This window comes from Meleagris gallopavo, chromosome 8, assembly GCF_905368555.1.
Source record: "Meleagris gallopavo chromosome 8, MGAL_WU_HG_1.1, whole genome shotgun sequence".
Taxonomy (NCBI): Eukaryota; Metazoa; Chordata; class Aves; order Galliformes; family Phasianidae; genus Meleagris; species Meleagris gallopavo.
Window position 1 is genome coordinate 10,066,304 of NC_139411.1, and position 27,267 is coordinate 10,093,570.

General features: G+C 36.6%; 1 protein-coding gene across 1 annotated transcript; it reads right to left on the reverse strand.

The window, feature by feature from the left end:
- Positions 1-11,890: 11,890 nt before the first annotated feature.
- On the reverse strand, positions 11,891-27,074 carry PBLD (phenazine biosynthesis like protein domain containing). The gene is made up of 9 exons (XM_003207877.5): positions 26,933-27,074; positions 25,003-25,102; positions 23,764-23,862; positions 23,271-23,380; positions 23,099-23,128; positions 22,498-22,586; positions 21,173-21,351; positions 19,405-19,467; positions 11,891-12,680 (listed from the first exon to the last, which is right to left on the reverse strand). Exons 1-9 carry the CDS (start codon positions 27,014-27,016, stop codon positions 12,568-12,570), a joined length of 867 nt encoding a protein of 288 aa, XP_003207925.3. The 5' UTR covers positions 27,017-27,074; the 3' UTR covers positions 11,891-12,567.
- Positions 27,075-27,267: the final 193 nt, after the last annotated feature.

Sequence of the window (27,267 nt, forward strand, 5' to 3'; positions counted from 1 at the left end):
TACAACAGTTCATTTTATTCTAACTGCTCTCTGAGGTGATCACTTCCTTCAACAGTTCAACAAGAAAATCTCCTAGCCACATTTAAACGCCATTGGCCATACTACCCCTCCACTATTGCTTCTTTTTAATATTTTATCTGTTGTAAATTGTATTCAATTTATCTGTTTCTCTTTGCCATTTATCCTTTTCAATGCCATGCTTTCTAAATAGCTTTCTTTCAGGTGAGATGTGAGACTTAAAAAGCCCAGCGTTCCCAGGGATCCTATAGAGCAGCCTTTCAATGTAACTTTGTTTTCAAGCATCCTTCTACAACAGGAGGACTAAAACAGACTAAAAATAATCAAACATCAAAAAAAAGAGAGGGCTTGTTTTACCAAGGTACGACAGGAACATGTTTTGCACCTTTAACTATCAAAAAAGTTTCTCCCTTGTATTACGTATAGATGATGATTAATATCATATACATACAGATATACACGCATACTAAAAAAAAAAACAGCTCATGAAAAGAAAAAGTTACCACTGAGAATGATGTTGCTACCTTTTGCACTGCTGAAGAAGGACTTAAAAAAAAAAAAAAAAAAAAACCACCTTTAACAAAATTTCACAGATTCTGCAGACATGGTCGCAACTAAGGCCCAACAATTTATGAACCAGCATATGTGAACTAGGATTTATTTGACCATTTTCAGAAATTTATAAATGTAAATCTAATGAGATCTCTGACACTGATGCAATACCAGTGTTTCAAAACAAAACAAAACATCTTAAGCTTGTTACAAAGAATGGATGAACAAAAATTTAACAGGAAAATCAGCTTACTGAGTTTTTCTATAATCAAAAGACGTGGTCAGACAAATGTAATGCAGTTTAGGACATCTGATCTTAGCAGAGGGTGTGATTTGGTATTATTACCTCTTACGTGCTAAAACTTCAGGCTTCCACTGAAACAGGTCGTCCTACTCCTTTCCTATTCCTAGGGGCTACTTTGCAACTGGCAGGGTAAACCCTCACACAGTCATAAGGTAAGTCAGTTCCCCAGGCTGACTGAAACACTACTCCCTAACACTGTAGTAGAGTTCTCTACATTGACCATTTGCTGAACTGATTGAGGCAATAAGTCACATGGCCATTTGTTTCAGTCTGTAGAAAGTGGCAGCACCATGTGGTTACAGGAAAGCAGGGATGGAGCAGAAAATGTAGGCATTACCAGGATATGCCATACTACAGCTACATAACACTAGATTTAATATATATCATTATAATTGATCATGTGTGTCCTTTTATCCCTCCAATGTAAATCAAAGAGTCAGTTAACACTATCAGGGAAAGCTTCTATTTGTTAGTCAACCTCTTCAAAACAATTCAGCCTCAGGCAGATATCTAGAGACAAAATTTCTGACTGGTTTAGCGAAATTAGAAAGAATAGAAAAAAGGAATCTTTTAAAGAGCATGCAAGGATGATCAAGAGAAGAGCACTACTGGCAATTAGAGGTACGGAATGGATTTTGCAGGAGAAACAACTAAGTTAGAATGGACTCTTCAGGCTGGAAAAGAGCCAGCAAAGTGGGATTTGAGAGATGCTGGCAAAACATAAGAAACAATGAGATAAGAAACGAAATGCATCAAATGAGGTTAAATAGAATGAGGTTCAAAACAAAAGCAAGGTAGGTATTCACACAGTTAGTAAGAGATATGTGAATTTCTCTGCGACATATCTGTGGATACTAATAGTTAACATAAATTAGATGATGGACTAAATAAATTAGAGCCAACTCAGTGAACCAGACAGAGTAGAATACAGTCAGGCTGAAGAGCTGAACAGATCTAACAGCTTGTGACTGAGGAAAATAGGAGGTCTTACCATTCCTTCCTCTCTACCCTACTCCTCCTTTTTTTCTTTTAAGGCTATACTCCCCTTCTGCACATTCTGATGCTTATATAACTGGACAGTCACATTAATCTCTCAAGACCAGGAGAAATACTTTTTTTAAGCATTGGTTTTCTGCTAGATTAATAAGTTGAATCAGCTGCCCATGCAGTCAGTTAAGTAGGTCTTGATGTGTTGGTGGGACCACCTGGCAGACAATGGTAGAAGAATGGGAAAGATCTTCCCTTTATGGCTCTAGTAAAGCTATTAGACATACACATCTGAATCACATATAGTGCTCTGGAATAAATAATGCAAATGACTGCTATATTATCCTGTAATTCCTATGCTATTTTCTCTGCTATCTGAACAATAAGAAACACACTGTTACTGCAGAAAATCACTGCTAATTTTTTTTAAAGTCTTAGTTGTACTATTTTTTTTCTACTTAAAATAAGAATACCAAGATCATTAACAGGCTAATCCTTAAAACAGATTTTTTATTTGGAATTCAGAACAAAAACTATAAAATAATCCCAAATTTAAAAACTGAACAGGCAACAATGCTGAGAAACAGTTTGGAATTTCATCCTGAAATGAAATTATTTCCCTCGAGGTATCTATATCCTTTTTTCTTTTTTCAGTATATTATATTTATGATATTCCTCACAATAGTACCTGAAATGATAAGTACTGTAATTTCCAATTCAAAGATGCCTGTAACCAATCAACTTGCTAATAATTGTTACAATGGATTTTACTTGGATTTTGTTGCAAGCACTGAGTTCCAGCCTTCCCAAGTCCATGGGCAACAATGCTACCTGTATGTAGCAGACAACCTGGTGGCAGGTTCTTAGCAGTTGTTGGGCATTAGAGCCCTCCTAAGCTAGTTATTGAAGATTAATTATTGACATGTGAAAAGACAACTTGTTTTTTTTTCAATTTTCTTATATTTTTATTTTCTCTTAACATGTGGGGATTATCTTGCTGGCAAACAAGAAAAAGCAAAGAAATACAATGGAGAAAAATAAGGGCAGGAAGATGAGATAGAGGGAAAGATACAGGCAGGAACAGAAAGTGACAATACTAGGTAAAAAAGATGAAAAGTAAGGTAAGGATTCAAGTGGGCTGAGCAACATGAATTTACAGTGGCTGGGATCTAGAGTCTAGAGTATCAGGAATTTTCTTATTTTTTCCTTTCTGATTTGTAATCTGAAGAAGAGAATGTAATCCACCTTGGAAACAAAATTGCAGTTATAAATCTGGTACCTAACCAATTAGGAAGAAGACTCTCAAAATTCTTTGTCTTCAAAACATAATTAAAGCTGCAATTACTGTTGTTTGCCCAAAACAAAATAGTGTATAGTTTGTGCCATACAGCCTACTGACTGGAATAAAAATATATGAAATAACAATAAAAGGGTGATGACACGTGATAGTGTAAGCTTTTTCTGTTTTTATTATTATTGTTTTTCACTTCAGGAGGAACTACTTTCTTGTGCAAATAGGCATAAAATATCTACCAATTGCCCTGCTTCTAATCGATTTCTACTTGGCACAGTTTGCCAGATGCTGTTTGGTCTGAGTGTTGCCTTGACCTCCACTGGTGACGCTGGCCCCTTTTTGCTTTGTTGCCCAGCATTTTCCCAGCAGGGAGGTCCCACCCCTCTAATAGTTCAGTTGCAACTTTTGCTGAAGGCTTATAGGTTACCCATATGTTGTACTGGAGGGGCCAGCATGACAGGAATTAACTCAGAAGTGGCGTCCAGCATTGTCGCAGGAGCTTGCCCAGGGGAGATTATAAATGCCCCAAAACTAATTAAATATTTTGTCTCCTGCTGGTAAACAAAAGCGAATGAGGGCAAAAATATGAAATGCCTGATTTAACATGTATCTTTAAGTAGCTTGACAAGAGCAAGCCTGAAGTCAGTGATGCATGATTTAAAAGCCTGTAATGGGTCAAAGCTGTTAAATAAATGAGACTTTTGTCTATTATTTTTCACTTCGCACACTTGCAAAATGTACTTACAGTTGGTTTTCTGAGTATTTCATAACGGCATTTCTGGAGGAAGAGCTACACAGTCCAGGCTTTTAGAAATATTCGCAACTTTCAGTTTTGCACTGAAAAGGATGCAAAAAAAATATGACCACTCAAAGACATACATACAAGTGGGAAGCGATTGTGTGTTTACAGTAATGTTTTGCAGACTTGAACTGTCAAATGCTGCTTCATAAAAATGAGATACAATAATTCTTCTTATTTAATAACAAGTTCAAGAGCATGTATTTTTTTAATTAGTAGCCAAGTGACTTTTTCAATGAATCAGAACTATTTTAAAAATCAGTTAAACTATTTCAATAATGGTTCAAATATTTTTGATACTTATTATTTGGTAAATTAAATAATATATATTATTTTATATAATTAAATAATATATAAGGATATAATTTCAAATACACTACTGCAGACTGAACTTCCTTTACTAATACATAATAATAACAGTTATCATCTAAATATTCCATGAGTATGTTTTAGAATGTTAAGTACTGTCTTTCCAAAAGCCTGGTAGTCAAGATGTTAATTCTAAACAGAATTCCCACATACTAATTTTACATACATGCTTAGCCATGTGTTTATATAATCCAACTGCAGTGGATGAGACTAAACAAATAAGCAAAACTAAAAATAGTAGTAAGTTTTGGTCATCATCAATTCATAATGCTGTTAGAGTCAACCAGGCAGGGACTGATCTAATGAACAAATAGTATTCACTTTTTCTGGGTTGCTAAAATCTTTCTGTTTTCCATAAACATATTTTTACTTACTTTAAACAATTTTTTTAAATGATAAAAAGAAAGTTATATTTATTTGCTGAAAGATGGCAAGAATCACAAACATGGGCAAAAGAAAAGGAAACACAAAAAACAAATTGATGTACACGAATATATGTGTATTTTTTATATATGCAAACATATCTGTTTCATTTTTAGTGTTACTTTTCCATTCGATTTTGACTTTATAATTAAACTATTATGTAAATTAAGTAATGCGCACTCAATTTAAAGAAAAAAGGTTTACACTGTTAACTGTAAGGCTTGATGTTGTAATTAATGCTTTCCAACTTAACAAGGAACTTTTGTAGCTCTATTTTTTGTATCCTGCCATAGGCAGATGAGCACACACGCATTCACACATGCAACACATCTGCTCTTTTGTCCAAATGGACAGCAGGACGCCACAGAGGTTTTTCCAGCAAAAAGAAATGCAGTCCTGAAAGATTAAGATGTTGTAGTCAGGCACATGGTAACGTGTGATGTTTCAGATTTTCAGATCTCCCAAGTGTCACATTTCCAAACTCTAACGAATTAGATGTGACAGATATACTTGAAAAGCCAGTACTAAAGACAGTTGTGAATAGAGAAACAATGTGGTAACTGGTCAGATCTAACGCTGGATGGACTTGGAATGCACAAAGGACAATGTTTCCCACCAGGTACAAACTGACACAGAAAAAGGATTGAATATTTAGTATCAAAAAGTTTGTTATTTGTTTACTGTTCTCCTGTGGAGCTAGCTGATTTTTTTCATTCCTTACTATTGTAGAGATACCAAGAATCTCAAATGACAGCATTACATCAAATTTTACCAGCATCTTCTCTTGAATGATCCAAATTCCAAGTTCAGGAAGTTTCCTCAGGCTTAATAAATATCACAGTGGAAATTTCAAATAAAAAAAAAATTTACAATATATGCAGCCACTTCTGCTAAATATGCGTGCTTTGAAATGTACAAATAATTGTGTTCATTCAATTGCGTATATCATCACCTACTTGTGGACTTTAATTCCTAGCATAGAAAATGCAGTAGGGCAGCCACATTTCTATTGGAGAAGCTAGTCTCCTTCATATGCCAGCGAGAATCAAAAAGGTATGTATCATTTTGGTTTTCCTTATAGCTCAAGAAATGTTTGAAGATGGTAATAACTACAATTTTGTAATCCAGACTGGCTGACAAATGTGCATTTAATAAAAGTACTATCAGTTAAAATAATTAGTCTTTCTTTCATAATGCAACACCTGGAAACTGTCCAGGCCAAGTTCTAACACATCAGAATGTCAGGAACGCAAGCTTTAGAGCAACGGCTGCGTAATCTAACAGAAAACCAACAAGAAGTTCCAATGGGCTCAGGACAAAGTTGGAAAATTATGAACAGGAAACACAAAATATAACTTATCCAGGAAATGCAAACATTTCCTATACAATTTACCAAGCAATATGATAGATTCTTCATAAGCTTACATTTTCATAATAAATGCAGGTATCTTTCTGCTATACATAAATCACAACATACCGGCTTCAATACCTAGATTTCCCTGTGAAATATTACCTTTTGTGAAATGCATTGAGGCCATCACTTAGATAGTGGTATTTTATTTATGCATCTATGAAATGCAGAAAAGACTCAAAATTACCTAAAAATCCAAGACAGCAATCCAACAAATCTGAAACTATGAAGAATTCAGGCAAACTGCACACAGCTTAAGTTCTCCTGCTATCTCTATCTTCTTTGTTAGGGAAAGAACAAACCTTCTTTAAGCCATTAAGTGCAAATAAGTCATTCAGAAAAATTAAAAAAAAAAAAAAACTGTAAAATTTGAAGTGTTCAATGAAAAAGAAACAAAGCCAAATATTTTGCTGGTATCACTGAAACCCAAAACACACCACTATGTTATTCATTGTCTTCCTCTGAGATTTGCACAAAATAGGAATGTAGAAGATTGCACAGGGAACACAAGCATGTGTCCTTTTTGTTTTCCAGGAAGGATTTAATGAATTCTACAAAGATAAATGGATGTAAAGATTACACTGGACTCAATAAATTGTACAAGGCTTCTAAGTGCACACTGGGTAACACACATGAGAAAGTTTGTCTCAGTTAAGAAAAGATTGGCATAATCAGTGTCAAGCTTCAGTAAGAGAAGTAAGATGCCTGAAAAGAGAGAAAAAGGGAAAACAAACAGAATCTAGGACCTCTCTTTTTCTTGGCTGGCAGGGTATGAATTCATACTGTACTATTTTAGTGATCAGTGTTTTACCAATGTTTTATTTCTTTTTGTCAATTTCATAATCCTGGGGCATAGAGCAAATTAACACATACTCCCAGTTATCAGAGAAGATGATAACTTTTAAAGTACAACTCCCAGTAATTCTTCCTGGACCTGTCTGATTTCACTGTCTTTCAGTCAGTGTTGGTGCTTGAGGAGACAACTTACCCTTTATCCTAAAAAATCCTTTGTTAAGAACTTCTAAAATTGGAAAAAAAGTACCAATTAGTTGATATTCTGACTGGGACTAATGCAAAGGTGTCTTCTACTACCCTGGGATATAGTGTGCGCTACTTTGGAAAGAATCAATCAGTCAGAGATTGATGAAGGGGTGCTGAGGTCAGGTTTGCAAACACAAAACCATCTGCAGAGTCTCCTGGGTTGGTACCTGCAGCAGAGTAATTTACAGGAGCAGGTGTTTCCTTTTAATCTTTTTTTTTTTTTCTGCTGAAGTTGTAACTTATTGAGAAAATGCCTGCAGTTGGTTATTAATAGCAGACTTCATCTATTGATGCAATTAACTGCTAAGGTTTCTGAAAGTTGCAGGTAGCATACTACGTAAAAACACGAGTAAGAACAGAGACTGATATTAAAAGCCTGCATCAATCAAATGTGTTTTCAGAATGTTACTACACACAAATCTATTAAAGTCCAAAAAGCTGTTTTTTAAACAATGATTTTTGTTCAGAAAGGAGACATAGAAATTATCATAATTGTCATTTATTTCAGTTTATGGCTATAGACTGAATATATAAAATAATAAAATAAATATATTTACGAAGAAAGGAAACTTTCTGAAACAGAATAAAAATTCAAGAATGCCAAGTGGAATTTCCCACCTGAATTGAGCTTGGCTGGATGGGCACTCAAATAACAGACCTTTCATTTGGATCCAAAATGCATAAGCAATAGGTCAGTAAAGAACACCTGCATTCAAATTCATGTTTCTGGATTTCTTGTACCTCAGAGTTCGATCCAGCTCTGCTCAGCCTATATTCCCCAAACATCCAAACTGTCAGAGCACCATTAACTTCAGCTAGTGACAGACACATGGAATATGCCTAAGACTTCTAACTATACTCACATGGTAGTCTCTATACAGAGATATGTATCCTTTTCCACCTCACAAACTCAATTTATTCCCTACAAGTTCCTTCCTCTGCTCAGTTACTGAAATGTTTGAAACTGTCTTGTGTTTGCTTAATGTATTTTATCCATACTGCAGTTTTTAACAGGAGAAAAATAATGTATGGGAAAGTGGTTCTTTGTTTTGAGAGTATCACAAAAAAAAAATCACATAACACTTGGAAAGTGCATAAAACTTATCCATATATGACTGAGAACACTGTAACCAGGTGATGTTCTATCTCAACGAGTAAGGGAAAAACAACAATCAAATTTAATTTCTCTCTACAGAATCCAATGAATTTAGAAACATTTAGAATTCAGAGTTATAGTACTCTGCTTTAGATGCTAAGTCTAAACATCAAAGGCTACAACTGACCTCCAGTCAATTTTTCTCCCACATTCCTACTACTGAGGATGATGATACTTTATGTCCACATTCTTTTGAAGCTTAACAGGTAGAGTTTGCAGCAACTTTTAGGAAATGAAGGAAATAAAGGAAAATGAAGAAGGAATAAAGAAAGAAGGAAATTAAAGAAAGGACAGTGACTGAGCAATGAAAGAAAATTCTTTGTTCTGTCCTTTTGTATAAGATTGGTAATGATTTTAAGACAGATCTACTCCTCTGCAAACACAAATTAGTAAAAAGTTCCTGAAGTCAGAATCAAACTGCTTAATTTGGGTATTTCTCAGTTAATAATTGAACTAATTTAATTTTCATTTGATACATCATCGCCTTCAATTTTCCTCTGTTTTCCATTTCTTCTCCTGGGAAGGTTCCCTCTGTTCCTGGCATGTTTCCTTGCCACTCTAATGAGTACTGAGACAAAGAAATCTTTCATTTCCCAGAAATAACCATCTCATCTGTTGCTAATTTCCCTTCCTATTCCTTGTGAACACATGGCTCCTGTCTACAGCCTCTTGTTATGCACACATTTGTGAAATGTTCTATTTCAACTTCTGGCAAAATTTTCCAATTTCAGAAAAAGCTTGTTAATATATGCAGTCAATTCTCACCTAGATAACAAAGAAGAAATGCAAAGGATTTTCATTAATCCTTGAAGAAAAACTGTTAAAAGGCTTATTATATATAAAACTGGTTTTCTGCTTTTCTTTCTTCCCTTTCATCTGTAGTTCCCCTTCTATAGCAGTAGATTAACAGTTTGTTCGATTGATTATTTTCTTATTCTGCTCCCTTCCTCTAAGTCATGTACATTTTCCCATCTCCTACACGAGCTGGGCTTCTGAAGCATACAACAATGAAGTAAAGTGAGTAAGTGCGCTGAAATTTTCATGTCTTGACTCCTGGATTCAGTCAGGTCTTTATTCAAAACATGGAGTGCCTTGTAATGATACTATGTGAGAAATTTGCACAGTAAACACTGGAGTTTTACATTGATAATTTAAATCATACTATATAGTCAGTCCAACAGAAATGTTTCTTCAACTAAATTGTATTTAATTAATGTGAAAGACCTAACAACTTGCATAAAAAAGAAGGAAGTCCACAATGATGGCATCTCCATGAAATTCTTGCAGTCAAACCTTGTAGAGTTACAACGATCTACAAATTGCGCTGCTTAAGATGACTTTTCTTCACAGAAACCCATCTTTAAGTAATGTCCTTTCTGCTTTTCCATGCTAAATTTGGCTCCTAGAAATTAATTTAAACACAGTGTTCCCCTTTTTGATGTAAAACTCATGTAACTTTGAGTCTCAGTACTCATTTCAAGTGCAATGAACATTACATTTGGCACCACAGTAAGTTACCAACTATCAAGTAGCATCCAGAACCTTGTTCAGAGTTAAGTCAGTTAAGTTTCATTAACGCTATACTACCAACAAAACTACTGGGTACAAGCTTTGAATGAAAACATGAAACAGGACCACACAAATTCTAACTAATTTTGTTTGAAGTTCACACAATGTACTTTTTCCATTAGGAAAGTCAGACAAAATTTGTTCCAACAACTGATTTTGTTTATCGTTGACTGAAAATGTGCAATGTGCTAAAATAAGTCTTAGTGAGTAATTAGGATCACCAGGTCAACTGTACAATATTTCATTACAATAAAGTTGCTACTTAGAAAATCAATGCTCTTTTTCTTGCCACTCTCAGCAGCTTGCTTGCTTTGCATATGGCTGCATGTTTAATTAGCAATCCTTCTGTAAGTGTCTGCAATTAGCACAATGATGATTAATAAAATAACTCCTTTAAAGCTCAATTTAGGCAGCAGAACTGCACAATAAGGTATAATTAATTCATCATTAATTAATCATGGCTGATTAACTAATCTGTTGATTAAAAACACATTACGGCATAGTATCCCACCTGAGCTCTGGTGATTTTTCTATCCAGAACTGAAAGAGACTAAGTAGTAGTAAACCATTAAAAAAAATGCATTAAGCAGCAAGTTTATTCATTTAGTCAGGAAATTTAGATAGCAGAGATATATAAAATTTCCCAGCCTTTGCTCATTATTAGCACCCCCTGGGAAAAAAAAAAAAAAAAAAAAAAAAAGAAAGAAAGAAAGAAAAAAAAAAAGTACTATTTGTTAAATGTCAACAGATGAACAATAATTGCTTTTTTAGATCATTTATATTCTTAAAGAGGTGGGTTTTTTTTGAAAGCATCTCAGACAATGGACTAGACTCACACTTTTATAAACCAGTCAAAAGGAGCAAATGCAGCAAAACAAGCTTGCAGGAGGGCTCAAGCAGGTCTAAGGCATTAAATGGAAAGCGTTGATTTGCTTTATGAGAAGACAAGGTCAAGGTGACTACAAAATATGCCCTGCAACACTGCTGTTGAGCAGTCTCTATTGCAGTGCCCTGCCTACAATGACTCCATGTTTATAAATTGTACGTCAGGTCCCTGAACTTCAGCAAGCCTGAATACAGGAAAACATGCATTTCAATTTGTTGATCTGCTTGCCATCTAGTTCTCAAGCTTTGTGGTGCATCTAAATCACATATTCAGTAAGTTCTGTGCAGTCACAATAACAAGGAACTTACACTTTAAATAAATCCTACGATTTTCACACTGTTATTTGCCCCCAGATACTTGGGCCTCAGTGAGTTAAAAGTGTTGAAATTCAAAATATCTGGAACTACAATAATTAGTCACAACTAAGCTCCTCAGCATTTATAAAGGACTGTATATAAGATTCAGCTGTTCCTACACTGTGACAATGCCTTTGAATTCAAAACACATTATTTTCAGGCACTGGAATGGGCTGCCCAGGGAGGTGGTGGAGTCACCAGCCCTGGAGGTGTTCAAGGAACATTTGGATTTTACGTTGAGGGACATGGTTTAGTGAGCACTATTGGTGATAGATGGATGGTTGGCCTGGATGATCTTGAAGATCTTTTCCAATCTTGGTGATTTTGTGATGATTTTTTTCAGCAATGCCCACAACACGACAAGGGGCAATGGGCACAAACTGGAACACAGGAAGCTCCATCTGAACATGACAAAGATCTTCGTTATGGTGAGGATGACAGAGCACCGGAACAGGCTGCCCAGAGAGGTTGTGGAGTCTCCTTCTGTGGATTTAATCAAAACCTACATGGATGCTTTCCTGTGCAACACACTGTAGGGAAACTGCTTCAGCAGGGGATTGGACTCTATTAAGGAATTAATTCAAAGTTTAGGAAAAAGGTGATCTGAAAGGGAAAACTTCAGCTGGAGTACCTCCGTTACTTCGGGTATTCCTAATCAACCCAGAGAAAGATAAGAACATTAAAGGAAAAAGTGACATCTGAAGCAGCACGCTTAATGAAGAACATTAGAGAACAATCTTTTAATTCAGGAGTAAATCTTCAGTCCTTCAAAAGTAAGTGACATTACAGTAACCAATAACATTTTCTTTTTTTCAATTTTTTAACAGTCTTCAGGGTATCACTATGTCAATCTCTTACATTTGTTATAAATGTGAAGTGTTGAATAAGCAGAAGAACTGTAAGTCACAGCAATTACATTTACCCATGAAAAATACCGTTCATAAAAAAAAAGAGTTCTATTTCTAAACCTTTTGTATTTTCTTCATGTTTTAATTCAAGTAAATTAATGAACACAAGAATCATTTCAATATGTGGCAGAGAAAGGAAGCTGACTATAGTCAGTTTGATTGTTTTATCACATAAAGAAGTCTATAAATCAATCCAGAAGGTCAAGTGGCTTTTAATGTGGAAACTGGGAAAAAAAGAAAAAAAGAATTATTTAAAAGCAGAAAAATAAGAGGGATGTCCTTGGACAATTTCCGAGATCAGTTTACAGATTAAATCCTGAGATGAAAGTGAAGGAAATAATACCAGGGATCTTCAAGATTAAAAGTGAACGTTTTCAAGCAAAAATCAAAGATTTTAGAGGACAATGGTAGTGCACTGCCTAAAACTAAGATATAATCAACACAATATGAGTGATGTAAAGGTGTGATACATGATACTGTTAGTGTCAGTTTCTTCATAAAGTCAAGTTTCCTTTCAATACAATAGCAAACTGCCCAGCAATTTCAACTCTTCCATTATCGTGAAGTGAAATCTTCAACTCTCCTCCACGTCGAGAACACTGAAAAGCTAAATGGAAACAAGAATAACACGAATCCAGAGTTAAGACTTTAGCATTACAGATCAATTTTTATAAAATGCATGAAAATTCAGGCTAACATGGCTTCTGTATCTCAGACTAGAATTTGACATAAGAGTCTGAACAAAGTGGTATGTAATAGCAAGTAATGAAGGATGGTGGTTTACGCTGTTGTAATGAACTAAGTCTTCTTTGCACATCTAAAAATGTCTTAATGTACCCATTCATGAGATGGACCATTTCCCTAGCCAAGAAGGAAGAATATTATTACCTGCTTAAGAAGAAAGAAGCACTTCACAGGTAGTGAACTAGAACTAGACACTAGGTTCTAAGAACATGCTTGGTTAATGAGTAAGTAAAACTGAAGTTACCAGCAGAAAAAGTCTGCAAAGAAATATAGATGCTGCTTCAGCTGTCACAAACTGAGATGAAAGTCTTACACAGACAGGAACAAACTTATATAACTCAGGATTTACATAATCCTGAATATATCATTTAATACACTTGGATAAAGTTTAATGATAAAAGCTTTTCACTGATAAATAATCACAAATCTAATTTTTTTAATGAAACTTTTTATAGTCATACTCAGTTAAGAAGATAATGCTTAGCATGCTGACTCTGCAGTCTTGTTTCAGTCAGTCCAATGTTAGTTGCAGAACTACTTGATCAGAGAGTGGCCTTGTTAGGATGGTATCTTGCAAAGGTTAGAGTTTCATACTGTTTTGCTTTTGTAAAAGGCTGCAAATGGATGACAATTCACTGATGTTTAGTCTCTCTACCTAATGAAATTCCAGCTGCAAAAGTTGTTCAAAGCTAAAGGGAACATGATATCCTCATGATACCCTAATTTATAACTGGGTAGAGATTGTATTCGGATCCTGGCAGTGTACAAGATCTCTCACAGATGGTACATATACTGTACACACTGTCATTTCTTAGCCACGGTTGACAAGAAAGCTCTTATTTATACAAGGATATCAGATTCTTGGACAAAGCAAAGGCTCCCAAAACAGTGCAAATAGGAGCTATATGACTGCTATGGATGCTTCCTGGTCTTTTCTCTTTAACGAATTACCAGTTATTGATTTTAACAAGAGCAGTATGCATGTATGAACAAATGCTTTCAAATATAATATTCTGTGCTGCTAATGGTCCAGGCCACACTAAATTTCGTGAACTATTATTGCCAAGTGCAGATACACAGCTAAACTTTCCCACTTCTTTGAGAAAGCAGATCTAAAGAAAAGAGTTAAATTATTTCTAATCTTAGAGGTTGATTGGATTTTGTTTTTCCTTCTTGTCTCTTTCATGGCAGGCTTACTAATTTGATTTTGCTTCATTTTGTTTTATTAAAAAAAAAAAAACCTGCAAAATATAAGGGGAAAAAAGCCACAAAGATCTTGCTCAAGATTATATGTAAATAATATTTGATCATCTGCTCCTTCTCTTGCACAGAAACAATGATATTTCACACTGACTGAAAGAAAGTAGACCTGCATGGAATATTTCATTAACCAGATGATTTCATTTAATAGCAATGTCTTCAGAGAGATTCAAGCATCTCAGATGCTTTTTGGATCATGCAGCTATTTCAGTACATTATGATCAGTAAAAATTATCTACAGTAATTCAATTCAGTGCCCTAAATTCCTTTGTGATTACCCTGAGATAGAGGAAAGTTCAATAGTATGTACAAAAAACTTCAGCACACTTACGTGCAATGTAGCATTCAGAAGGGGGCCAGTGACCTCATACCAACATTAACCTGTTGTTTTGAGGAGGCTCTTATTAGACTAGGCCCATTCACATGATCATTGGTTACAGAATTTGAGAACTAGTGGATTTTATTTGTGATGTCATGGTAATCACAAATCAGGAACAAGTGCTATTCTTGAAAAAATATCTGGTTTTAGAAATCATCGTTGTTTTGACCAAATCTCTAATGCCTACAAAAGGATTGACGAAAAAGTACTTGTACTTAGCCTTTACTCAGTATCACTTAAGTGAAATTAAGACCTCTAAGACTCATATTCCAAAAGGTAAGATCAACAAATCTTCTGATTGATGAAGGGAAACACCTCTCCTTTGGCAGACATGCTACACTTGTGCATAAATCTGATGCGCCCAGTGAAAAAGAACATATACTTAAAAAAAAAAAAAAAAAAAAAAAAAAAGAAAAAAGAAAAAAACCACACCAGTGAATTCTATTTTGATCTATTTTTCCAGTTAATCTCATCATTCAAAAACTGTGATTATAACTGTGCAAAACTCTCTACTTCATGAATCTTTAAATCAGCAAAAACCTAACAAATGGAGATTTATTCTATCTTATGAAGCAATTTCTTCACACACACACACACACACACACACACACACACACACACACACACACACACACACACAAAAAAAAAAAAGATGGAGACTAACAAGTTAAGAGACAAGACCTTAAGTTGAAAGAAATTCTGGCAAATGTTTTGAGAAGGTGACCTTACAGTTAAAGTAAGATCTGCTTCCTCCCACTCCTCATAAACCCCAGAAGCTATGGTGTACCTGTTCTGTACTGGTAAGCAATCACAGAAGTTAGAGGCAACAACAAAAGCAATTATTTCCACACATTAATTTAGTTAACTGGATTAAAGAGGTCCAGAAAGATTCCCCCAGCTTTACCAAGCATTAAAAACTGTCCTGAATTAAAACTCTTCTCTTTAAATAAATTTGGAAAACTTCTACAATACGTTTGGGTGTATTAAATTTCTTATGCATGTTTATAAATGACATAAAGATACACAAAATGACATAAAAGATACACAAAAGACTGTATACAGATACAACTGTAAATAGTGTAAATACTATATTCACTGGCAATTATGAAAGTCTAAAATATCTGATATTACAGATTATCTTTATTAAAAACATATATAATACTATTTCAGGAATTCCTCAAATGATAGCAAACTCCCATTTAACACATCTTAAATGTATTTATATAGCTCTAGGAAAAAGGAGTAAAGTATCTCACCTTGTAAAAAGGCTGGAAAATTCTCTTTGTAGTTACTGAGAGTGTTTGTTGTTTGACAGTTTGGTTTAATAAAGATAGGAAGAGAACCCAGACACAGGATATTATGTCTGACACTTCAGCAGAGATGTAGCTGACCTTCTCCTACAGGTCACAATACCCAGAAAGAGCTGATAACAAATTTAATGTTCCTCTTCTTTTTTTGTATACAATTTCATATCTCATCTATTTTGGAACTAAAAGACCTTCAATTTTAAATGGAAGAAAACCTTTATTCTTGCAGTAAAAGATACTGCGGAGGCACTGCGGAAGTTTCTAAGTAGTCAAAAGATGCTTTAACTTATTAACCTTCAGTGATACAATGACTGCCACCTTTTCTAAATAGTCACAACACAAATGGAATTCACTCCAGTAATACCTGATAACCTTCCATGCACATGGAAGGAAAAGTTTTTTTCTGAACATATGAAAAAACCACAGGTTGATAAGATGTCATATGAATTTGTCCCCTTTAAATCTGTTTTGTATTATTCCCACCACACATATTAAAAAAAAAAAAAACTGAAGGCACTGATGGTAGCAGTTATAAAGGATATTTGTGTATTATGGGAAAATATTGACAGCTAGCCTGAGAACAAGGCTTGTGAGTCAGGAGCACCCCTAAAAAGGCACAGCTGGCTTTTCTGAGGCTGAATGCTTCAGAACTGTGGACATCCTGAAAAAGTCATCCATAATGGAAAAATAAGGAAATGTAACTGCAAATTACTGTCAGGAGAAACAGGACAACAACGTGGGACAGTAGGAATCAGCAACTGGTACTGGTAATTTTAGCTAAAAGAAAAAAAAGTGGTGGGGAAAAAGTAAAATGTCAGATGGGGTAGGAAGCTATACTGGCTGTCTCAGGTTAAAAAAAAAAAAAACAAGCAGCACTGTACACGCTAAAGTGTACACTCTTGTGTCTGAGATATCAAAATCTCTTATTTTCTAAGCAAAACAGGGCCTCTTTGAGAAGTTCCTGTGTTGCACAAACTTCTCCTTTTCCTAGAGAATTTCCTAAACAAACCAAATCTTCGCTGGGAATGATCCCAAAAAGCCCATGACACAGATCGTCTTTGAAGTGAGACTTTGTCTATTATTTATATGGTCCTACTTGTGGGGGTCAAACTCTTCTTAATTAAACCCTTCTGAGGTCTATTTGACACCCACTTCTGGGAATGGTTTGATTGCACTCACTACCAGTAACATTTTAAATATATGTGCATATGTAGGCAATCGATTGTAAACATATTTGTTATTTTACTAGTGAGATATTTTTAGTAACCTGCAATACCAGGTTATGTATTATGTATTTGCTGCTTTATTATTTGCTGCTGCTACATTCATTTCTCATATATATTATATATACATATACACACACACACAAAATGCATACACTTTCTTTCTTGTTAAGAAATCATAATAGGTTGATATACAGTTGCATTACTAATCATAGGTATAATCTTCAAAGGTGATTTGTACTCAAGTAGAAAAATACAGGAAGTAAAACTAATATCTCTTCATATATAATAAAGTTCTACAAACCCACTGCTGTGATCTCCATCCACCTACTTGTCAGATAACCCTTTAGACTGTGATAGGTATATTTGCACAAAATATGCAAAAAACCTACCTTGTGGCAATGTGGGACTTTTTTTTTTTTTTGCTAAAAATATTAGAGGAGATGGTTACAGTATCAACTACCTTTGCAGCTTAAGACAGTTTCTCAAAATAAGAGGTAAAACATGGTACATGTAACATACATGGAAACATAAAAGTAAAAAATGCCATCTAAAAATGCAGACAGAATTTCTGTCTGATTATTTAAAGAAACACTGTCTACAGGTGGGATGAAAGTTTCCGATCTCCACACTACCATCTGGAGGTGCTCAAGACCTGGTTGGATGGGGCCCTGGGCAACCTGCTCTGGTACCAGGTCTGGAGGTTGGTGGCCCTGCCTGTGGCAGGAGGTTGGAACCTGATGATCCTTGGGTCCCTTCCAACCCAAGCCATTCTATGATTCTATAATCTTAAGACAAACAGCCAGTCCATCTGGATACAATGCCAAAGACAGTTTCTTCTCTTCTTTTCCCCCCCCTCCCCACATCTTCATGGAAATTATTACAGATCTGTAAGATACAAATGCAAGCAAGAGATCTTCAGAACAGATTGCAAAACTTTTCCTTCAACTCGTGATGGAAAAGTCTCAGTCATTGTGGATTACCACATCAAGCTATGAAGGTATAACAGATCCTTTAAAGAGCTTATCAATGTCAAGGAAAGTTTGGTCTCGGATTCATTGGGCTAAATATAGGGAAGCTTATGTTCAAGGTAGCTGTTTCGAAAGACATTTACTTTAGGGAACAAGGAATCCTATTAGATTAAGAATCCAACCTTCGTTTTAGACTGACAAGAATCATGTCTTCGAGAACAAGTGCATAAAAGAACAGCATTTCCACCACCACCCTCCAAGGGAACCAGAGGGTTATGAGGGAGGGTATTTCACACTGCTTCTGTTCTTCCACTTTGCATCAAAGCAACAGAAACATGAGAAGTGAAGAAGCACTCAATGCCTCTCTATCTAGTCTTGTCAAGTGAAACCGTTTCTCCCAGGTTTTCTTCCCCCATCACGGCCTTCATTATTTGCTTAGCAGTAAATACGTGATCCACTAAGCCTATCTTTTCCAAAGACAAAACAATTATCAATAATAAATCTGCTCTTTCACTTAAGATCTGGTCATCTCAAGAGTAGAACTGCAAATCATACTCATCACAAGCAAATGAAGTTGCCAGTGCCTAGGCACCTTGTCTCCATTTAAATATTCAATGTTAGATACATTCAAATTGATTACCTTTTGTTCCATCCTTTCCTGCTACCATGTAAAACATCATCATCATGAGAAAACTAATCTTAGGACAGAAGAAAAAACTGTACCATAAAGCACGTCCTGTAAGTACAATCTGAACGCATGTCTCTTCTTATCTAGCTATAAAAATATGAGCCACTTTAAATCTTGAGTTTCCTAAAGAACTCATTGAAGGAATTAATCTCGAGTAATTTCCCTCTAAAAAACCCTATATCAAATAGAACCATTTTTTCCATCTCATCATATACGTGAATGGAAAGGAAAACTCAGTGATTACTATAGATCCCATCCAACTCAGGAAATTCTATGATTCCATGCTTCTAAATTGTACTGAGACGTACGTATATACATTGTGAATGAGAATAGCGACTGATACCTCTTCCCAATAAGAAAAAGCAAGCCGTAAGGAGCAAGAAGCAAAGTACAACTCAGTCAAAACACACAATGAACATCAACTAAATTTCACCAAGCTTCCGTCATGATGAAAGTTCATGACAGTAAAAACACGAGAGTTGAGATCAAAAACCAACCACAGAGTTATGACCCACACGCTTCAGATTCCCTACAGGCATAAAGTGTCATGTTGGGAGGTAGGAAAGGAAGCAGTTTCTTAGGGATTACCTCTCAGAAAAAATATTACTATTCAAGTTGAGAAATAGATAAGGAGTTATTACAATATTTTGCATTGTAGTTTTTTGGGGTTTTTCTTTTTTTTTTTTTTCTCCCCTTTTTTTTCTTTTTTTTTTTTTTTTTAATATATGAACAGCTCTGCAAGAAAACAGTTCTTCTTACCAAGCATTTCTTTCTTTCCCAGCTGCTCTGACCAGTAGCTGCTTAGAACAGCATGGGCAGATCCTTAAAAGAAATTGGAACAAAAAGCACAGAATTAGAATCACTATTTTATAGAGTGATTACATTCAAAATGCAAATGCCATACAAATTGAATGTCCCATGTCTGCACTTAAAAGTAAAAATGCCTACGATTTCGCAAAGCAAACAGATCTTAAGGATTCTGCATTTCACTTGTTTACAATCCAGCAGTATTACTTCCTCATCCTCCAACTTCAATGGAAATTTTGCCTAAGGGCTTTGTAATTAGCCTCAGGAATAACAGATAGTACAAGTTAAAATATTTGAGCCAAAGTATTGACTTCTGGTAAACAAGTGAGCTTTCCTAATAACTGAATCTCAAAACATGTAAATTCAATAACATTATTTACCTAGACCGTATGTTATTCGATGGAACAAATAGCTAACCACAAGAAAAAAAACTGAATCGATTTTTGGATATTTTTCAAGACTAGGAACAGGTGGATAGATGTCACCATGGAAAAAGAAGGAATTCCCTCCCTTAACAGTTTTCACAAACAAAACTCTGTTTGTTCTTTTTTCCCCCCAGTCTTGAACACTTAAGTATCAGGATGTAGCTCAAGATCTTTTAAGGTCTTGCTACAGCCTCTGGAAAACCAACTTATTGTATCCCAATGGGTAGATATCTTAAAACCCCAGAATGACTTCTCAGATTCATGTTGTATCAGTGCAAATCAGCTGCTATGAGCAAAGACATTCTGCTGGAAACCCAAATATGAAGCAAGTGTAAATATCAGGGCTCAGGGACACCAGAATATATAATGGATTAAGGAATTATTGCAAAAGAAAGGTAATAAAAGTCATAACACTGTTAAAAGTATAAATCAGCTATACAGTGAAGAGGTTGTTTCTATAAAAGAACTTTCAGATGCAAGACAAGCAACTATGAGCTATAAGGAGCCTAGAATCTCAAAGGTTCAGCAAACATCTAGCTTTTCCTATATAACAATAATAAACAAGCTCTGGGATCAGATACATCTGCCACTCTGCCTCCTGGCTGTAACAGAAAAGTAGGACTGGAAGTTAAAAAAATAATTGAAACGTGGCTTATATTTCCTTGTAAAACCTTCTGCTAGAACTGCACTATAACCACCATCACTCCAATAAAGAAGTTTTCTATTCAGCAAAATACGTAATGAATCTTTTTGATTAAGTTCTCAGCGGACTTACAATTAATCAGTGATCACCTTGTACTTAAGTAAATAACATTACTTTATTCTGCAGCAAACATTATCACAGAACATAAAACAAACTAGAAGTTCTGCCTCTAAAAATATAACTAGCTAAGTTCATATTACTCATAGAGCTGAGAACATCCACAGTAAAGAGTCCTTAAACTAGAGAAGATCTCAGACGAAGCACCACAAATATAAAACAATGACAGAACTGTATGTGAACTTCTTCTGTAGTACTTGCTGAATTGCACTGTAGTCTTTTGCTTTTCTCTAATTGTAATACGTCAGGAAAAAGTTATGAGAAAAGAGGCAGGAATATCTGGCCTGATGACAGCAGGAAGCTAAATTTTTCTGAACGAGTTTGGAATCAATAACGAAAGTTTACCTGCTGTCCACAGAAAACAGTACTTCATTAGAAGAGATACTTTGAAGTATAAAGGCACATTAATCAAGTTTAGTAAACACCGTTAAACTGAAACAAGACTAAGCTATTTACCATGCATGAGCTCACACACCTGTAACAGGGTCTTCCAGCACGCCGTACCAAGGTGCAAAGTATCTGGAGTAAAAATCATGGCCTTTGTCTTTTCCATTGGGTTTTCCCTTCAGAGTGAGTATGAGTCCTTTCACTTTCCCAGTTTTTTCAGCTGACAGAAAACGTTGTGCGCCCACTTGTAGTTCTTCTAGCACAGACCTTGAATTTAATTACAGAATTTGAATATTCCATATTCTTCATTTAACATGAATTTATGTATTGAAAAGCATCAGAAAAGCATGAAATTGTCATCCCTGCACTCTCAAAACAGCCACAGTAAAGTGTTGGAGTAGAAAGATCCCCAGCATTGTCCTCTCAACATCATTTTATATGACTGCCCAGAATGTGTACTATACTCCTAGCAAGCAGAGTTTGAAAAAAGATCAAAGCATGCATTTCCTGTCTACTTATGAAAACTGAATGCCCAAGAATATAACCACCAAAAATGTATACTTTCATGTCAACCTTTTCATCACTGAAAAAAAATATTTCATCACTACAGAATGTGAAAAATAAGCGTTCCACCTACTTTCTGAATGAGCAAGCAGCTTATATTACTCAGATCAGAGAATTCTAAAGCACTCTACAACTGGCTTAATTCTGTAAGTTGCAGATACTTCCCTAAAAAATGAAATTTTGGAAGAGTAAAAATACTGAGTACTCTGCTAAGAATATTTCTTATTTGCTCATTAGCTCATTCTATAGCCAGTAGTTAGGCCAAATTTCAAGTAAAAACAATTGCAATTTGATCTAATTAAAGAATTCAGGTCTGGACAACGTGTATACAAATTAAGTGCGACAATGAAATTCAGGTCCCCGAGATTGACAAATGCTGCAAAATGACTTGAATTGGAATTTCCTCTGTAAAGCTACTTATGATGCTGTAAAGTATGTGTAAGCAGATTAGTCAGCCATAGGGGCATAGGAACCCACAGCATTCTGTCAGCACATCTTCTCTCACTAAGTGCACCTGTACAGCTATGCAACTAATACTTCTTCAGCTGAGAAGCAAGACCCCCAATTTCCTGTTCCACTTTTGACTCAGAAGATTGGCAAAAAGACACCACCACCAAAACTGTATCCTAAGCCTCCCTTTCTTGAGGACAGTTTTCCCACTAATCTTGTTTAGCTTTGCTGATTCCGTAAGCTCACGGGGAAGATTAAAGAATTATTTAACGTGGGAGTTTAAATTCGTGTTTTCAATCTCCACCTGTTTCAAAAATAGATAAGTGAGCCACGGATGTGAAGAACAGCGGTTAAACAAAAAGAATTTCTGCACACTTGCTCCAAAAAAGTACCAGGCACCTTTCATAAGCATCGCTGAGACGGACCAGGAGTTTCTTTGTGTCAGGAGAATAACGGAGATCTTGAACAATCATGTCACCAGTGGCAGCCTGGTACAAAAAAAAAAGTTAAAAAAACAAAGAGAAAGAGTGTCACTAGAAAATAAAATATTTACTTACAATTTTCCTACAATAACAAAATCCCTGCTAGAATAGGGCTTATGCAATGTCCTTCATGCAACCCTCCAGTACCTACAAGCAGGAAAAGCAAATGCACTGTGTGCAGGAATGGATACGAGGAGTGCTAAGAGCTCTGTGTATGTCAACCTGGAAAGAAATCCAAGGACTAAGAGCAGGGCAAGGACACTAGATTACCCTCACAAGCATACAGCAGGCCGAAAGTGCCCATGAAATATGACATCCTAGCCAGCAGAAGGCAAAGTTTAACTACAGCATATTGAAGAATTCCATCTCCTGAACTACAAGACTCAGAGTTTTCAGTTTTGTCAGCCTCTGTGCACAGTACCTCAAGCAACATCAATTTACCACTTTCCAGCCATTCTAATATATAATTATAGCTCATTTAAGTGCATTTCTAAGAGAACATCTCTCACTGTATTTACCTTTATTAATTCTTCTACTTCCTGAAGTTCCTAAAGGAAAAAAAGAAAACTGTAGAACATAGAGTACTTAGATATCTACCCAAGTAAAAATAGGTAGATACGTATCCAAACACACATACAGGCAAATATATGCTTTCCTTGAAAGCCTTTTATGAACAAAACCCTGCCTAACCTGTGGGTAGGTTGAGTAAAGTGGTAAGTCCAGCACAATATGGTCTTTCTCTTGTCTTGTTTTCAATTCCCCACTCAGAGTCACAAAAGTAAGAACTGAGTTTGGGTTTTCTAGAGAGAGAGAACATTGCAACAGTATCAAACATAAGAATTTGAAATAAATTATTATAGCTCATAAAGTAGCCCAGTATGTTCAAAAAAGTTATGCAGCTAAAAATATAACAACTTCAGTAAACGTCTATTGCAAGGCAAAATTCCCAGATGACATTTGCATATTCAGCACTGCTCTTTAGGAAGAGAGGTAGCGGGGCATCAGAACAAGTGCAGACATCAGACTACAGCCTGACAGCCATTGGTAAAAGAAAATACCTAGGGTATCTCCACATTTGTTCTCTAAATGTTCTGAAGACTTAATTGTACAAAAAGAGAGATTTTCTTAATTAGAAACAATTTTTATAACATCTACTATAATAACAAATAGCTTGTAAGCCTACTTTTTATGTGAAATAAAACAGCAGCTGAGGCAAGAGTAGCATGACCACAGAGAGGAACTTCATTGGCTGGGGTGAACCATCGGAGTCCAAAGCGGGAACCTTAAAAATAAAGTTTGTTTTTAAGTGGAATTGTGTTTTCTTTTCCTTTTCAATTTATTTCTACATTTTCTATGGATTAATGGCATTTCAGTCATTCAAAACGCATGTTATAATCAGTCTTGGTCTCAAAGGCTCCTACAACTCCCTTTGTACTGATTCTTGGAGTATCTATTGCTCCGGAGACCCCTCTACAACTGGGTTCTACTCCTAATAGAGGAAAGCTACTTTGTTGCAAGAGCAAAGAATCAATGTGGCAGAGAAAGCTCTCTGCTTAAAAGTGCAAAAACAAACCTTTAACCCCAAGAGTGAAACAAGGCATGCCACGGGTTTTGCTGGCATAGTGGAATCTATGCCACAGCTAAGTCAGTCATGAATTATTTTGCATAAGCCATCAGTTGGGACTGATGAAAGACTGAAGTATGCTAAGCCTTCATTTTACTAAAAATCCTATTGCTGTTAGTTGTTTAAAAAATAAAATTTAAGAGCAATTACGCTAATAAAGTACCTTAACCTAAAATGAAACAACAGGCTATAGCCACGGCTGCAAAGCGAGCAGGTTCAACAAGCTGATTCAGCTGAAAACTAATCCACCAAGTGATTCTGAATGGGCTCTAGGTGCAATTTCAGGTTTCTTGGTTTTGCTGGAAACCTGTTTGCTCCAGTATCACCTCCACAGAATCTCTGAGACTTTGTGGCAACCTCCAGTAAGTGATGATTTCCTGAACAGCCAAGCCAGATTCCCTTTGCAGTCCTTCGCATACAGAATAAGCTTTGTGTCTCTCTTCTCCTGCTTGTACAAGAGAATTATCTCAGGAGATAATTAGCAGGAATAGAAGTATTAACAGAAGGACCTTCACATAGCACTTTCAGGAGACTTTCTGCACACAACCTGCTTATTTTGCAAAAGGCACTAAAATAAATGATCAGATTTATGAATAATGTTTGTGTACTGTAAAAGGAATTGGAAAAGCTGAACAAATGAGTCTATGTGCAAAAGGCTTAATAATATTATTAAAAGATGCATTACAACTCCGCGATTTTGCTTTTGCCATCTTATACATTAGCATCATTCTTTATAAATGCACCCATAGTTTCTTCCTGCTTTTTCTAAGAGACTGCAGGGTAAACAGAGCCACTCACTTTTGGTAAAGTCATCCGTAGGGTGCAGTTTTCTAATGAAGGCAGTTTCTGAAAGGTTCATTTCTGTCGCAATTCTTTGGTGCAAATCTTCATCCAAGTCCTAACAATGAGATGACAAACCCATTCAAAAGCAACCCATAAAAAAAAACAGAATCAAACTGTCTTTCAAATTAATTCAGTCATCTCATTTTTCTGTGATAATAAAACAGATTTATTTTTAGTTCAAAATATTTTGAAAAAAAAAAATACAAAAACCCTTGCAGCATAAAATAGGCTAACTAGCTCAATCATTGTGGTATGTGGGCATTACCCATACCTTGTCTGTAAGCCCACAGAGCCTTGAATGATGGGGGATAATTACAAAACATTAAAGTCAGTCACTCCGGAAAGACATATCTTTCATTTTGATTAAAGGCACAACAAGAAGTCATTGCTAACAACCTAAAAATAGCTACAGCTCTCCTTTTTAACTCTGAGAAACCCACATTAGCAGGGGGAATGTCTCAACAGCCAGGACAATAACTAAGGCAGTTTATCAGCACTTACTGCTGTACCCTCAACATTAGTCCTTGAGCAACAGGAACAATGTGCTAAGTCAGTAAAAGTTGGAACAAGAAACTGAACTGAAGGAAGAAACATGCTGGAGCTCACTGCATGACAGAAGGTCACACAAGGTATAGCAACAGTGTAAGTTGTTACTTCACTCTTGTTCCTTTCCCCACTGTCACACAGACCAGCCAGGTTCAAGGGTCTGGTCTATAAAAAACAAACATATAAGTGAAAATGTACTAAGTGGATCTGGTCAAGTTCAACCTTGGACAGATTGAACTTTGCCCTGCTAACTTGACTTTTTTCCCTTAATAGCCTTAATCCTTTGAACCAACGATCCCCTGCTATTGATACAGAACAGTTAGTGAGAGGCATAGCAGACCGATCCTTCCATGGTGAAACCTATACGATGAAACAACACCCCGACCTTTCACAGTTTTTGCTTTAACCCAGGAGATTAGCACTTGCTAGAGAAATACAAAATTAGAACAAAGACCAGCCAGCATTTTGCTGAAAATAATAGAATTTTATTGAAATACTGCCATCATGTGGCACTTCTCGGGAAGGGCTTGTATCATCACTCGTGTACTTCAGTTTTCAAAAAGCAGCTGCTAACGCTTGGGAAGGAACAGAGAACAGAAGCAGCGCTAGCTGCTCCATATGTTCTTGGAGCTCAGAATAAAATTAATTAGAACTTCAGCTTTAACGACCCTGAAGCCTCTAGCCTGCAGAGGAAATGTTAAAACTTCAACATGCCATAGGCAACACGTAAGTCACCTTCTGAACGTATTAACATAAAAAGTTTACAAGTTTAAGGTCAGTGCATTCGGAGAGGGGGGTGTTTAGAGTTTAGATAGCCAAAAACAGCTCTGAAGCGAGATGTCCTGTGCCAGCTTGGCTGCCTTGGTAAGCGTGCTACACCGTATGAGATCTGTGGGGATTCAGAGGGCCAACGCGAACCACTAACAGACTGCTCCATTTACCTTCCTAAAGCTTTCATCAAGTGATACCACACAAATAAGACAAGGCACGTACGTTTCTAATCTGTCTAACAGCTGGTTCCGGGGAGCAGTGAACCAATCAGCACCATGTGCTCAGAACACCTTCACAAGAATGACTGCACCACAGGCGCCGTGCAGCCTACAGCAAAACCTGCCTGTCACAGGGACACAAAGCGACTCAGACACAGGGCTGTACGTGTCTCTCTTCTCTTCCACAGGAATGAAAAACGAGAACCCGTTATAACGACTAACCCGCTCCGCCCGGGGCAGCAGCACAGCACGCCGTGCCTGGAGCCAGCAGCCCAAGGCAACCTCGCAGCAACGGCAGCCACCGCTGCAGCCCCTCATTAAAGATCCGTCCGTTTCTTTTTCAGACTTACATTTTCGAGCAGACAAACTGCCGCGGGGTTTCCACAAAACGGCCGGTTTGTAAAGGCGTCAACCGTGAAAATGGGGACCTGCATTGCCGCAGCGCTCCCGGCCTTTGCCCGCTGCTCCCTGTGGCGCCCTGCCCGCAGCGCGGCCCCGTTTATGCGCCCCGGCGGCAGGAGGAGCCGCTCGTCACTTCCCGGCCTCCTCCCTGCTCCGTCCCTCACTCCTCAGTGCCCCAACGGGCCATTCCGCCGCCTCGCCCCAAGGCGATTCCGCAGGCGAGAGCTGGTGAGGATCCCCAGGCCGATTTTAACCTCGCACGGCTTTGCCGCGGCTGTAAAAC

What these genes read in the sequence shown, in the direction of transcription:
- PBLD (XM_003207877.5), bottom strand. Translation starts at nt 27,016, where the DNA reads ATGCAGGTCCCCATTTTCACGGTTGACGCCTTTACAAACCGGCCGTTT. An exon ending in CAGTTTGTCTGCTCGAAAAT is followed by an intron (nt 25,103 to 26,932) that starts GTAAGTCTGAAA and finishes TCTCATTGTTAG; the next exon opens with GACTTGGATGAAGATTTGCA. An exon ending in GCTGGAAGACCCTGTTACAG is followed by an intron (nt 19,468 to 21,172) that starts GTGTGTGAGCTC and finishes ATTTCTTTTAAG; the next exon opens with GATCTGCCCATGCTGTTCTA.